General features: G+C 41.1%; 1 protein-coding gene across 1 annotated transcript in view; it reads right to left on the bottom strand.

Annotated features, from left to right (window-relative positions):
- LOC145354675 (ankyrin repeat and fibronectin type-III domain-containing protein 1-like) overlaps positions 1-16,401 on the bottom strand; it is an 859,363-nt gene that overhangs the window by 12,501 nt on the left and 830,461 nt on the right. The window contains exons 16-19 of the mRNA XM_080206110.1: positions 12,829-13,044; positions 4,330-4,496; positions 1,796-1,946; positions 355-520 (exon numbers count right to left, since the gene is read on the bottom strand). Of these exons, the coding sequence (XP_080062236.1) occupies positions 355-520; positions 1,796-1,946; positions 4,330-4,496; positions 12,829-13,044 (700 nt within the window). The remainder of the gene's footprint in view (positions 1-354; positions 521-1,795; positions 1,947-4,329; positions 4,497-12,828; positions 13,045-16,401) is intronic.

Below are 16,401 nucleotides of genomic sequence, written 5' to 3' on the forward strand. Positions count from 1 at the left end.
GGTTCATCCTCAGATAGTTGCCGAGGAAAACGAGAGTTAGAAGAGATTTTAGTAGGGTCCAAAGCCAATGGCTTCATTTATCCCAGAACATTTCTGCTCATCCAGTATTGGGCATTGGATAAGCAGTCTGCTAATTTGCAACACTGGATGATTCAAGAGAAGTGGTGAGGTAAATCTAGGTATCTCCTGTCACATTCTTCTTGCAACCCTGATCTGTTGACATTATGGTCTATCAGATATGATAGCACTTTTAGTATTAAGTATTAGCTCAGGTAAGACATCCTTATTTAAAAAGCATTAAGTTGAACATGAAAACTACACGTTGAGATAATACAAAAAGTCATCAATACTCACCCAGTTCAAAAATCTGCAGTGGCAACATGAGGAACCCTGAACATGGGTTGGGCTTTTTCTGTCCTGGGGCTGTGCACACATCATCAGATGGCGGCAGAAGGAGAAGGAAGGACAGATTGTCTGCAAATTCCAAAACCTCTTGGCTGTAAAGCCTGAACTCTTTAGCCTGGATTTGCACAGCGAAGGGGGAAAAAGGCAATTAAGTCACAGTGTTCACATCAAACCTAATCCCCCTGAACGCAAATTATTTTATCATTTGTGCAGAAATGCTAGTATTGCTGGCCCTGTTACTGCAAGACAGGTTGCAGTTGGAGCACAGATGCTCAGTATCAGACAGGGTCATGGTTGCAGAGCAGAATGGAAGGGGAAAAGCCTGATTTGAAGTAGAGCATAGTTTCTGAAATGATATAAGCCATCCTGATAGAAAAAGAATGATGTTAATATTGCATTTATGTCTAAATTAATTCAGTTTTTAAATGCATTTGCCTTAAATCAGCAGAATTGAATACTTTCACTTCAGCCAGTCAGAGCAGGTGTTGCATGGATTAGGTATAGAGAAAATTTCCCTCCATGATATGCCATCAAATAGTTCAGGAGCACAGGTTAGCAATAGATTAAAGTCCCTCTACAATTCCCCATCACATACTCCTAGGACTGGTACTGCATGGGTTAATTAAAGAGTAAACACTCTACAATGTCCCAACAAACTCTGTCAGAGTAGGTGCTGCACAGGATAGTTACAAAGCAAAGCTTCTTCTACCTTGTACAACATATATTTCAACCACAATATTTCAACGCAGCATCTGTGTCAAGATCATATTTCTTCAGCTTCCCACACCAGTCATCCTCTCATCAGCAAATCTAAAATGTGGTTTCAGTGCTTGCTCATTTTGCGCTATGTCTATATTTTAAAGTCACTAACTTGTCCAATAAATGGTTACTCCCATCATACACTCATCACGTCTCACCAAATTAAAATAAGGCATTTGACAGGGTGCTTCGCAACCTGTAATAAGTTTAATTTGAGCTTGAACAATTTAGTACAACTATAAATAAATTAACACCATGTTAAAAGCCAGCTACTGTGAGCGCTATTTATGGAATCGAGAGGACAAAAATCCAGTGCCTTAGTTGCAGCACTGTGGAATACCACAACAAAGCACATTTACAATGAAACTAAAGGAGAAAATGCTGGAAAATCTGAGCAGGTCTGGCAGCATCTGTAAGGAGAGAAAAGAGCTGACGTTTTGAGTCCAGATGACCCTTGGTCAAAGCTTTCAGATGATAAACGGTCATCTGGACTTGAAACATCAGCTCTTTTCTCTCCTTACAGATGCTGCCAGACCTGCTCAGATTTTCCAGCTTTTTCTCTTTTAGTTTCAGATTCCAGAATCAGCAGTAATTGGCTTTTATCCCACATTTACTATGAATCACTTTATACCTGTTGCATTGGAATGCCGATCTGATTCATCAGTTCTGAAATGGCTACCCTGAGTTCTTGCTGGAAGAATTTCTGGGAGCATCCTTCACATGGATCTGTTAGAGTGGGCTCCTCCAAATCTGACAGGTTCTGGAGCCACTCCCATTCATCTCTAGGGGTGGGGAGGGAAATATGAGATTTACTTAATGAAACAATTTTTGTAAAGTAAATTACACTTATGTTAAGAGTGTCACACAGAGGATATATAAGAACATAAACACTAGGACATAAAATGGTTGTTTAGCAACTGAACATATACACTCATCATGGACTTTACCACACACATTTAAATACCTTTCACATAACATATTAAACTGTTTCCACAAATCCTTATATTCTACCTTTTCATAGTCTCTATCCAATAACTTAATCTCCATAGGGAAAGTTATTATTCGTAAAAGAAATTCAAACAAAATTTGGAATACTTATCCATCCTCCTGGATCTACAATGAGGTGCTAATTGCACCTAACATTTCCTGGTTCAAATGAATCACATTATATCAACAGATCCAGGTACAAAGTTGGACAAATGTAAGGAAAAAAACAAGAAGTGAGAATAGGAAGTTACATGTAATTGAAATTTAAAATGTTGGAGAAAATTAAAGGGAAATGCCACATTAGGAGGATGCAATTTCTAAAGGTGTCAAAAGGCATCTCTGCCCATTACTGGTCTTTGCTGAAGCTGAAGGGGTGGAGGATAATGAGACTGTACAGCAAACACTTGATGACCATGGTCAATTCGCTTTTACTGAGTGAGTCACCTTGGCACGCTTAATATAGCACTGATACTACCTGACATACTGTAATTGGGCTGCTGCATTAGACAATCTATGCTGCATAATTGTTGGCCAGGCCTTCATGCCTAGCCTTCATTTCCCTATTTAGGCTGCATCTAACAATGTCACTGTGTTAAATAACTTTAAGAGAATCCACTCCTGACAATCTCAATGAGAAACGAGCAGTAACACGGAACCGTGCACGATAGTACTGGTTTCCCAGGCAAGAGTCTGAAATCTTCTCTTCCAAAGGAATACTATGTGCCTGGATTATATGAAGGAGGAGATGGATTTGAAATTCAAAGCAATTCCTCAATCATGGCAAGTGCTAAGGCTACAGAGGGGAGCGGTATGGATTGTTTGAAATGTGCTTAATGCAGAGAGGAATTTGACATCAGTAAGAGGAAATATGTCTATCCAACTATGACACACATCTGAAGGATATTATCACAAGTAAGGGAAGTTGTGCCTCTCCTGGGGTGCATTGTGTCACATGTGGGGGAGTGTGTGTGTCACATGTTAGGCAGGAATGTCATATTTTATGGGATTTTGTAATGTGGGGGGAGAATTCTTTACACATGGGGGAGTGCACCACATATCAATAGGAGTGTCATACGTTGAGGGCAATATGTTACATGTTGGGGGATTGTGTCACATTTTAGGAGATTGTGTCAGATGTGGGGTGTGTGTCACATATGGGGGGGAGGAATGAGGGAGTATGCCACACTTCAAATGGAAGTTTATCGCATGTTGGGAGGAGTGTATCACACATCAGACAGAACTGTGTCATATCATGTGAAAGTCTGTCAAATGTGGAGGAAGTGTGTTACATGTAGGGGGAATGTGCCTTACATCGAACAGGAGTGTGTCACATGCTGAGGGGCATATATTACAATTTGGGTGAGTGTCAAATGAGAGGGAGTGTACCACACATTTGTGAGGGAGGAGAAATGAGCCACATAGAGGATGGACAAAACATCACATGTTGGGTGCGAGTTGTCACACATAGGGAGAGTGTATCACATTTCAGAGGGCAATGTGTCACACATAGGGATATGTGCTAGCAAGTTAAGATGTAAATCAGACCATTTCCTATCTAATTTGAGTTTTTATCTGTATCTAGAAGCAATGAGTGAATCTAAAGAAACATTTTTAAGTTGTTCTGTTAGGATTTTGTGCTCAGTCAGACTTGTTTTGCTTCACTACCTAGGATGAGCATAAAAGTGAGACATTTTTATGATAATTTTCTTAGTGGTTGTTGCATGAGGTACTAAGCCTTGTTGGGCTGCAGTTCAATTACCATTAGGCACTCTCTGATATCCAAATGACCATTCTTAATATGTGTGCTTAATCCATGTGTGCCAGTGAGACAGTCAACCTATAAAGACTTCTCAGTGAAGCACAGTTCATTCTACACTGACCTCGACACATAAACTTTCCAGCAGGGGTTGTTGGACAATTATCAGGAGCTGGCACTCTAGCTGATTTCTCTTTTCCCAGCGCAGGGACACTGTAGGCCATTGTAGCATCTTAACTGCTGCATAGATGAGATCATCTAACTCAACACAGACTGTGAATTGAACCTGGCATCTCTGGACTACATGGCTCATTACTGCACATGGAAGGTTTAATAAGCAGCACATTTAGATCAATGTTACAGACTGTGTTCTCACAATTCAATTAATTATCATTCTGTTTGTTATTGTTTCCCTCTGTTACCTGGAGACATTGTGATTGTTCCTTATCTTGATATGACACAGGATATTGGGTAACTTCTGAGGAACAAGTACACGGATTTGATCAACTGAGCTGCACAGCTTTAGATAACCAAGATAAAGACCTGGGGAAAGGGCCTGGTTGCTCCTCCTATGGTAGGCTAACTTTTCCTGAAAAGAAAAGAAGCAGGATGAGAGTAGTAGTTCATCTATAATAACCCTCAGCCCTAAAAATACAACATTCTCACTAATATTTATTACTGGGGGAGATGATGGTGGAGTGGTAATGTCAATTAGCTCTTAATCCAGAAGCCTGGACTAATGCCCTTGATGAGAAGTCTGACAACACCAGGTTTAAGTCCAACTGATTTATTTTAAACCTAGTGTTGTCAGACTTCTTACTGTGTTTACCCCAGTCCAACGCCGGCATCTCCACCTAATGCCCTTGGGACATGGGTTTGAATCTCACCATGGCAGCTAGTGGAATTCGAATTCAATTAATGAAATCTGGAATATAAAGTTAGCCTCAGTAATAGTGACCATGACAACTATCATTAATTGTTGTAGAAACTTATCGGGTTCAGTATTGTCCTTCAGAGAAGGAAATCTACATCCATACCTGGCTCATAACCATGTGGTTAACTCTTAACTGCTGTCTGAAGTGGCTGAGCAAGCCACTCAATTTGAGACTAATTAGGAATGGTCAACAAATTCCCATGACACCCACAAAGAAAAAATGTTTAAAAAGGTTATATTGCTAGCTTCAAGCCAATAGTCACAACATTTCTTCTGGATTCAGAAGGTGGGATTTTCCAGTCCTCCCCTCTGGCAGGATTTTCTGGTCTTTCCAACTGGTGGGATTTTCCAGTCCTTCCTGCTGGCATGATCTTCCGGTCCCATCAGCGGTGCAACCAGTGAGCAACACAAATGATTCTGGTGCCAGAAAACACACTGTGGGGGAGGATAGAATATCCCAGCCATAAGAACTTATTAACCCTCCAAGGGCCCCAACATCACCTTTGCAATAAAATGTCTCTAATTTTACAGTTAACTGAGATGCATGTTTATAGTGAGAAGGTGGTTTCAGAGTCCTAGAAATCAGTGGACTGATTTCCAATTCTTGAAACTTTGAGAATTAATCAGTTTTAAAAAAGAAATTGGTGAACAAAACACAAAACGAAACTGCTCCTCGTATAATAACTGCCTGCAGCAGAAAGGGTATCATAAATCCTTGCGCTGAATGTCTTTCTAAAATTTTTGTTTGTTATCTCAGAAGGTTTTCACCATTTAAAATGAACAAGTTAACTTCCATATTTAAACAATTGAATAAGGGTTTAAGATGAAGAAGCTAAACATCCAGACACAAATTCAACAATGCAATCTTTTTTCAACACACTCTATCCTGTGTGCAACTCACTCCAGGCTGTATATACCTCACCCAGCCTCTGCATATCATAAGAACATAAGCACTAGGAACAGGAGTGGACCGTCTGGCCCCTCGAGACTGTTCCGCCATTGAATAAGGTCATGGCTGATCTTTGTGGACTCAACTCCACTTACCCACCCGCTCACCATAACCCTTAATTCCTTTACTGTTCAAAAATCTATCTTTGCCTTAAAAACATTAAATGAGGTAGTCTTAACTGCTTCACTGGGTAGGGAATTCCACAGATTCACAGCCCTTTGGGTGAAGAAGTTTCTCCTCAATTCAGTCCCCGTTTCTCCTTAATTCAGTCAAATCTGCTCCCCGTTATTTTGAGGCTATGCCCCCTAGTTCTAGTTTCTCCTGCCAGTGGAAACAACCTATCTGTTTCTATCATGTCTATTCCCTTCATAATTTTATGTTTCTATAAGAGTTCTCCTCATTCTTCTGAATTCCAATGAAGGGCCGAAGGGCCTGTTCTGCGCTGTAATGTTCTATAGTCCCAGTCCACTCAGTCTCTCCTCATAAGCCAACTCTCTCAGCTCCGGAATCAACCAAGTGAATCTCCACTGCCAGTGCCAGTATAGTCTCTCAATTAAGGAGACCAAAACTGTACACAGTAGACCAGGTGTGGCCTTAGCAGCACCTTATACAGCTGCACCATAACCTTCCTGTTTTTAAACTCAATTCCTCTAGCAATGAAGGCCAAAATTTCATTTGCCTTCTTAATTACCTGCTGGTCCTGCAAACCAATTCTTTTGCAATTCATGCACAAGGACACCTAAGTCCCTCAGCACAGCAGCGTGCTGCAAATTTTTACCATTTAAATAATAGTCCATTCTGCTGTAATGCCTACCAAAATAGATGATCTCACATTTACCAACAATTATCTATCTTCCAGACCTTTCCCCACTCACTTAAACTATCTATATGCCTTTGCAAATGTTCAGTGTCCTCTGCACACTTTGCTCTACCATTCATCTTCATGACATCTGTGAATTTTGACACACTACACTTGGTCCCCAACTCCAAATCATCTATGTAAATTGTAAAGCGTTGCGGTCCCAACACTGATCCCTGAGATACATCACTAGTCACCGATCGGCAACTAGAAGAACACCCATTTATCCTCTTTGCTTTCTGCTGGTTAACCAATCGTCTGTTATCTTATGCAGCAATCTTTGGTGCAGCACCTAGTCAAATGCCTTCTGGAAATCCAGATACACCACATCCACAGGTTCCCCATTGTCCACCGTACTCAATGTCCTCAAAGCATTCCAGTAAATTAGTTAAACATGACCTACCTTTCATGACCCCATGCTGCATCTTTCCAATGGGACAATTTCTATCCCGATGTCTCATTATTTCTTTCTTGATGATAGATTCAAGCATTTTCCCTAGTACAGAAGTTAAGCTAACTGTCCTATAGTTACCCGCCTTTTGTCTATCTCCTTCTTTAAAAAGTGGCGTCACATTTGTTATTTTCCAATTTGCTGGAATCACCCCAAAGCCCAGCGAATTTTCGTAAATTACCATTGGTACATTTGCTATTTCCCCTGCCATCTCTTTTCATACCCTGGGATGCACATAACGATATTTTATTGCAAAGATGATGTCATCATCTGAAGGTTAATAAGCTTCCGTGGCTAGAATATTCTGTCCCCCCCACTCCCCCAGTGGCATGTTTTCTGGCGGCAGAGGCCATTTGCATTGCTTATTGGCTGCACCACTGGGGATATTTCACTCCAAAATATGTTGTGCCTCACCTGTTGTAGTTCACGCCAGCCTGTATCTTACGTGTGTCTATCTCACTCCAACCTTTGTGTATCTCAATCTAGCTTCTGTATATTTCACCCCAACTCTTGTGTATATCTCATTCTGGCCTGTGTGTTATCCTATGTTTAGCTTACTGCAGCTTGTGTAAGCACCATTCTCCTCTAATGCCTCACCACCATCATCCAGCTGAGTGGAATTGCACTTGTCTGATTCTATTCTTATCTATTAAATCATAGAATCATTTGCAATTGCTTCTCTTCCTGTTCACATGCCATAACATTTTGTGTCCTCCAAGGATTTATTCTTGCCCCTCTGCCCACACCTCCTGCCCACCCACCTCTGCCCCAAACCCTTTATTTCTCATGTACATGCTACTCTTGGTGATATCATCCAAAATACATTGCTAGATTTCACATTTACACTGACACCACCCATTCAATTCACTACCATCTGTCTCAACTCCTCTATTGTCTCTAAATTATCATACTGATTGCCCAACATCTAGCAGTTGATGAGCAGAAATTTCCTTCAACTAAATATTGAAAAAAACCCTTTGTTTTCAGTTCCCACCAGAAACTCTGTTCCTTAGCCACCAACCCCATTCCTTTCTCTGGCAACTGTTTGAGGTGGGTTCAAATCCCACCACAACTGGTAGTAAAATTTGACACCGAATCTTTTGACCTCACCCACGGCTGGGATTCTCCAGTGCCACTGCAGTGAGTAGAATTTTGGCTGAGTACCACATTCTCCATTCTCATTGGCAGCAGTGTGGTTATGGATAAGGTCAGAGAATCCCATCCTGAATCGAATAAAAATCATCTATCAATGACCATGAAGCCATTGCTGTAATGCCCCTTTAGGACAAGGAGATCTGTCATCCTTACCTGATGTGGTTGCCTCTTAACTATCCCCTGTAATGTCCCAGCAACCCGCTCAGTTATATCAGGAATGAAACCAAATCTAGGTACCAGAAATGATAATGACAAACAGCCCAGATGAAATGTCATGGCATCAGGTCAAACATGGGCATAGGAAACTTCCTACTGATTACCACATACCTCCCTACCTGCAGTGGAACCACACTTGCTTTGTTCTATTCAAATCCATCTAATCATAACCTTCATTTTGAATATTACTTGGAAGAAGCATTGAAGGTGGCAAGTGGACAGAATGTTCTCTGGATGTGGGACTTCACTGTCCACCAGCACAAGTGGCTCGGTAACACCACTATTGACCAAGCTGACCAAGTCCTAAAGGAGATATCTGTTGGACTGGATCTGTGGCAGGTGGTAACTACCCCATCAGTCTCCTGTCAATCATCAGTGAAATAATAGAAGGGATCATCAACAGTGCTATCAAGCAGCATTTGCTTAGCAATAACCTACTCACTGACATTCAGTTTGGGTCCCGTCAGGGTCATGCAGCTCCTGAGTTCATTATAACCTTGGTGCCAACATGGTGATGAGAAAACCGACAAGTAGGAAAAACAACCTTGACCTCATCCTCACCAACCTGCCTGCTGCAGATGCAAGTGTCTATGACAGTCACTGCACAGTCTTTCTGGAGACAAAGTCTCATCATCCATAGAATCCCTACAGTGTCGAAGGTGGCCATTAGAGTATGGAGTCCACACTGACTCTCCAAAAGAGCATTTTACCCAACCACCCCACCCCCAACCTCATAACCCTATGCATTTACCTTGGCTAACCCACCTAATCTATACATCTTTGGACATTAAAGGGCAACTTAGCATGGCCAATCCACCTAACCTGCACATCTTTGGACTGCAGGAGAAAACTGGAGCGCCCGGAGGAAACTCACGCAGACACAGGAAGAACATGCAAACTCCACACAGTCACTCAAAGCCAAAATTGAACCCATGTCCTGGGTGCTCTGAGGCAACAGTGCTAACCACTATGCCACCCCTTACATTGAGGATACACTCCATATTATGTGGTATTAGCACCATGCTAAATGATTTTGAACACATCTAGAAACTCAAGATGGTGCAACCATGAAATAATGTGGATCATCATTAGCAACAGAATTATACACAACTGCAATGTGTAACCTCATGGCCTGGCATATCCTGACTATTATTACCATCAAGGATAGTTCAATGAAGAATGCAGGAGGGCATGCCAAGAGCAGTACCAAGCAAATCTAAAAATGAGATGTCAACCTGTGAAACTACAGCTCAGAACTACATGTATGCTGAACAGCATAAACAGCAAGTGATGGACAGAGCTAAGTGATTACATAACCAATGGGTCAGATCTAAGCTCTACAGTCCTGTCACATCCAGCCAAGAATGATGGTGGACAATTAAACTCACTGGAGGAGAAAGCGTCACAAATGTCCCCAACCTCAATGATGGGGACCCTACCTATTAGTCCAAAACGTAAGGCTGAAGCATCTAATTTAATCTTCAGCCAGAAGTGCTGAATGGATGATCCATCTCAGCTTCTACTGGAAGTCCCCAACATCACAGATGCCAGTCTTCAGCCAACTGATTTCACTCCGCATCATATTAAGAAATATCAGAAGGCACTAGTTACTGCAAAGGGTATGGGCCCTGATGATATTCAGGCAAGAGCACTGAAGACTTGTGCTCCAGAATTTGATGCATCCCTAGCCAAGCTTTTTCAATACTGCTACAACACTGACATCTACACGGCAATGTGTAGAATTGCCCAGCAATTGCAAGCCAGTCAGTGTATTGTCAGTGGCAGGAGAACTTTAAGAAATGGTAATCTAGGACATAATTAACAGCCACTTGAACAACTGTGGATTAATTATGGACAGGCAGCAATAATTTGTCTAGTGCAAATCATGTTTAACTAATTTGATTGAATTTTTGATGAGGTAACAGAAAAGGTTAATGAAGGTTCCATGTTTGATGTGGGGTACATGGAATTCCAAAAGCTATTTGGTAAAGTGCCAGCAAAGTTGAAGCCCATGGAATTAAAGGAACAGTGGTATAGTTGATGTTTGAGTGACAATAAACAAAGAATATTGCTGAATATTTGTTTTTCAATCCAAAAGACATTATAAGGATCAGATAAAGGACTACAGATTTTTTGATATACATTAATGCCATTGAGCATGCAGGCCAACATTTTAAAATTTGAAGATGATGCATACTTGTAAAAATTGTGAACTATGAGGAGAATAGTGATTGACTTTGATGGGGCATAGACAAACTGGTGGAATGGGTAACACGTGACAGATTAAATTTATTATAAAGAAGTGTGAAGTGATACATTTCATAGGACAAATGAGGCAAGGCAATATAAAATAAAGTCTGAAGAGGATGCAGGAACTGATAGACATGGAGGTATATCTGCACAAATCATTGAAAGTAGCAACGCAAGTTGAGAAAACAATTTAAAAAAGCATAGGAGAATTTAGGTTTTATAACCGGAGGCATAGAGTACAAAAGCAACCTTTATCAGATATGGGTTGGTAGAACTCTTCAGTCACAGGGTACCTGAGTGATTCTTGCATTGTTGGATGTGCTGTCTTAAGTCATAGTGAGTCTGAGGGAACATGTCAGAGATCCACAGTTAAGTGTGGTGACAATGATTGAGTGGGAAGCAGAGTGAACTTGTTCAAACAAAGAGGAAATAAAGTCAAAGTGTAACATCACAGCAGAGAAAAGTGGGAAATGACTGGTTGGTTGGGATTTTTCTTTTCTCTTTTTAAAGTAGGAGCTGGGTAAGTATCACAATAAGTGAATTAATAAGAATGTTAGCATAGAGTAGGTCTAGAGATATCGATTAAAATTAATATTTCAAACAGTGTACTAACTAGATTCTAAAGGAGTTTAGTTTGAGCACAGATGTGCAACTGAAACTGTTGCTTGAAATTCTTGTTTCATGTGGAACTTTTGGGACACTTCATAGGTCTTGGGGGAACATCTGTTTAGGAAATACCAGCTATCTGAGGTTGAGTGCAGGATTTCTGAGCTTGAGGGATGGTTAGAATCATAGAGTGTCACGGAGGATGAGCATTTCCTAAATCACACATTCCAGGAGATAGTCACCCCCCCCTCCACAACAGGGCACATTAAAGAGAATTGCCAAAGAGACACATACACAGGCACACGCAGAGGTAGGGGGGATGCTCCCCTCCTGTGTGTATGGGGGGTTTCTTTATCCACGGGGGGAGTAAGGTTTGTATGGGATATATTTGAGAGGCTGTCTGTCCTCCTTAGAGATAAGAAGATTGAGGAGAGATTTGGGAAACCATGAGGGGTCTGAACAGAGTAGATAGGGATGAACTGTTCCCATTGGCAGAAGGGACACAAGAAACAGAGGATACCAATTTAAAGTGGTTGGCAAAAAAAAGGTGATGTGAGGAAAACTTTTATTCTCCAGCAAGTAATTAGGATCTGGAATGCACCGAGCAGTGTGCTGGAGGCAAACTCAATTGTGGCTTTCGAAAGCTAATTGGATAATTACTTAAAGAGAAAGTATTTGCAGATCTACGCGAAAAAGGCAGGCAGGTGGACTTGTTGTTGCTGAATAACTTAACCTGCAAGTTTCCTTTCTGGGGTTTCTGTAAAGCCAGATGTAGTGCTAGAGATGGTGAGAAGGTGAAGCCACAGAAGGATTTAACCATTGGCTTTGGAATTCTAAATTTAAAGCATTGTGGGATTAAGAGATTGGTGCAAATCTGAGAGGGCAGGACTGACAAGTGATTGGGTATAGGTATAGTATGGAATACAGGCAACAGTGCTGAAGTGGACAAAAATAAATCTAGAAAAACCTGCACATAAAAGATTTAAAAAATATAAAATGAGGTCTGGAAGCAAATTCAAAATAGGAGTTTAAAAAGGATAGGGATATTTATTGGAATTAAAGGTTATTAATGGATATACAAATAAGCCAGGAAATTAAAACCATTAAGATGCCACTGTTTCAAAAGAGGCGGAGTGGGCTGAAAGGGACATGTTCTAAAGCATTTCTGCAAGTCAAGGAGTCTAGTAAGATTGAATTTTTTGACAGAAACATTAATACAAAACATATTGCCCTTCCTGTGTTAGGTGCTCGCTCATCACACAACAGATGTCTACAGGAGCTCACCATGACAGGGTCATAGGCATAGAGCTGAAGCTCAGCCAGGCGGCCCGTGAACAATTTTAGTGGTTGGGATTGTGGCTCTTGACAGAAAGTTAGTCACTATAATCAAGTGGAACTTCAAAAGTGAAACCACAACAGAACCAATATTATTCTTATCTATTTCATGCCAACTTAGGCTGTGTGCTAACTCTTAAACCATGATTTGTAACTATCATCCTACATGGAGAGTCAACAGCAGCATATCCAGTGCTGTGGGGTCGTCTGGAGAGGAGAGTGACTTGCGTTGAGTCTGGAACTTAGACAGAGGAATCCACCTGACATTTTCCAGGCTCTGGTATGAGCTCAGTTCCCTCATGGTCACAATCAACACATTCCCATGCTTGTCTTTGATGGGCTCGAAGTATACATGGCCAAGATCCTGGGTTCCAAGCAGTCCCTGAAAAATAAAAAGAGCTTAAGAAAAAGAAGGATCAGAGAGACACTATCTTAAGGTTTTTGTTTTATTTTTTATGCTTTCATGGAATGCAAGGATTGCTGGCAAGGCCAACATTTGATACTTATCACTAATTGCCTTTGAGAAGATGGTGGTTAGCCATCCATGTGGTGTTATGGAGGGAGGATTTTGACACAGTGACAGTAAAAGAGCAGGAAAGTATTTCCAGGTAGGATGTGTAGCTTGTAGGAGAACTTGCAGGTGCTGGTTTTCCCAAATGTCTACAAACCTTGTCCATTTAGTTGGTAGAGGTTGCAGGTTTGGAAGGTCCTGTCAAAGGAACCTTGGTGAGTTGCACCTTGTATATATTACCTACAGCTGCCACTGTGTGACAATGGTGGATGAACTGTATGTGTAAGGTGGCAGATATGGTGTCAGTGAAGTAGATTGCTTTGTCTTTGATGATGTTGAGCTTCTCGAGAGTTGTTGGAGCCACACTCATCTAGGCAGGTGGAGGTTATTTCATCTCACACCTGACTTGTGCCTTGTAGATGGTGGATTGACTTTGGGAGTTAGGAGGTGAACTATTTGTTGCAGAATTCCCAGCCTCTGACCTGCTCTTGTAGCAAGAAGTCTCACAACACCAGGTTAAAGTCGAACAGGTTTATTTGGTAGTAAACGTCACAAGCTTTTGGGGCTCTGCCTCTTCGTCAGGAACATGAGGGCAACATGATCAGAACTCTGTTTGTGAGTAGAACTCTCCACTCACCTGACGAAGGGTCAGAGCCCCGAAAGCTTGTGGCATTTACTACCAGATAAACCTGTTGGACTTTAACCTGGTGTTGTGAGACTTCTTACTGTGTTTACCCCAATCCAATGCTGGCATCTCCACATCATCAAATATTCCCAGGGCATCTACAGCAAAGATTAGATTTAGCGGTAAATCTCCCTCTACACTGTCCCCATCAAACATTTTCAGGGTAGGTGCAGTACGGGTTAGGTCCAGAGTAAAGCTCCCTCTACACTCTTCTATTAAACGCTCTCAGGTTAGGTACAAATTGGGTTAGATAACATTCGCTCTATACTGTTCCATCAAACACTCTCAAGGCAGTTACAGTATGGGTTAGATACCCAGTAAAGATCCCCCGAGCGGTTGAGTCTAATTACACCTGCCTCTAGAATGTGGAAACAGGAAATAAGAAAAATAAAAACAGAACATGCCATTGTGAGCAGGAAGGTGGCACAATAATTAGCACTGCTATCTCACAGTGCCAGGGACCCAGGTTCAATTCCAGCCTCGGGTGACTGTGCAGAGTTTGCACGTTCTCCTCGTGTCAGCGTGAGTTTCCCCCAGATACTCCAATTTCCTCCCACAGTCCAAAGGTGTGCCGGTCATGTGAATTGGCCATGCTAAATTGCTCCCTACTATGCAAGGATGTGTAGGTTAAGTGGATTCGCCATGGTAATTTTGCAGGGTTACGGGGATGGAGTCTTGGGTATTATGCTCTTTCAGAGACAGTTGGTTCAGGCTCGATGGGCTAAATGGCTTCCTTCTGCACTATATGGATTCAGTGCTTGTGTGGTTCTAATATATAGCTTTTAAATGGAGATTGAATTAATCTACATACCCTAGTTCAATTATTCCAGTTGGTTAAAGACTACTTTGTGTTCACTTCCTGTATTATTACCATTTTACTTCAGGCATTGTGGTCTGAAATCCCATTTGCATTTAATGAAAGTTTACAGGAAGGTTGTACTCGGATCGGTGGAACAATCTAATGTAGAGCTAGAGGGTTTCTTGGTGCTGATTTAACATGTGCTGCTAGAACCACACCGAAAGTCAATTTCTGCATGTGAATCATAGCCATTTTACAGCCAAAGCTAAGCCAAATACAATCCCTACCCAGTTTCCACATGGCCACAGTAGCCAGGAGAATGGCAGATGAATTTCAGTATTTGTAGGGAATTTTCTATAATTATCTATTTCCTTCCAACCACTTTCTTTGAAAACTTGGGGCACCACTTAACAGTGTCACCGAATGTGGATGGGCACAGGTTTATTTCTGATCTAAGCCACATTGTATGTAGCACAGATAGCAATACCTTCCAGCATGGACTGAGGGGAAATCAGAGGAGAAGGTAAACGGTAGAAGTAGGTCTTCATAGTACAGCAAGTGCTGAATGGGTGACCCTGAGCCTGGTTTTGGGACCACTGCTGTTTCCAATTTATACTAATGGTAGGGTTACAAAACATCATTGCCACCAACTGCTAAACTTTCCCAATGATCCCAAACTATGAAAGGCAGTGGCATTGATGTGGCAGTGAGAAATTATAGAATGAATTGAATAAAATACTTTAATTAAGAAGAAAGGCAAATGAACGTTCATGTAGACAATTGTGAAGTACAGCACAAAGCGAAGAGTTAGACAGCACACACAGCAACATGCATTTATAAAGAGCCTTTAATGTCCATAAAATGTCAAAGGAATGCAATGAAACAAAGTTTAACACTGAGTCACATATGGAGCATCTTAAAAAAGGAGAGTGGGAAAGGTTATGGAGTAAATTCAAGAGCTTAATACCTGGACAGCAACATCCAAAAGACTTGAACGACAGAGCATTGTAAACAAAAATCCTATGTACAAGCGACAATATCTTGAACTGACAGTGACATGTCATACTGGCTAACTCTTGGTTTCACATCCAAGTTTAAAAATGGTAAAACCTTTTAGGTAAATTAGCACCAACTACAGTTAACAGGAAAATTACATTTCGTATTGTGAGATAAATATTGTTTTCATTTTAAATGGAAACTAATAGGAGAGCAAAGTACTGCAGGTGCCAAAAATCTGAAACATAAACAGAAAATGTTGGAAATAGTCGACAGATCAGGCAGCATCTGTGGAGAGAGAAACGGTCCATGATCTGCAATAGTTCTGACAAAGAATCATTGTTTGTTTCTCTCTACATGGGTGCAGCCAGACATGCTGAGCATTTCCAAAATTTCCAGTTTCTATTGGAGGAAAAATAACCCCTTTTGCCAGACCTCCAAAAAATAATCAGATTATTTGTGAACTTTTCATTTTATTCACAGAAGATTGGGAAAGGTTTAAAAATCAACAAAGAATGACTAAGAAGTTGATAAAGGAAGGATAGACTATGAAGCTAAACTAGCACTAAATATAAAAAAGGACAGTAAGAGTTTTTACAAATATATAAAGAGGAGGCTAGCTAGAGTGAATGTTGGACCCTTAGAGGATGAGAGGGGGGATTTAGTGGTGGGAGATGAGGAAATGGCTGAGGCCTTAAATAAATTTTTTGCCTCGGTCTTCACGGAGGAGAATGCGAATAGTTTGCCA

Source organism: Carcharhinus amblyrhynchos, chromosome 18, assembly GCF_965287045.1.
Source record: "Carcharhinus amblyrhynchos chromosome 18, sCarAmb.v2.hapA, whole genome shotgun sequence".
In the NCBI taxonomy this organism is placed as follows: Eukaryota; Metazoa; Chordata; class Chondrichthyes; order Carcharhiniformes; family Carcharhinidae; genus Carcharhinus; species Carcharhinus amblyrhynchos.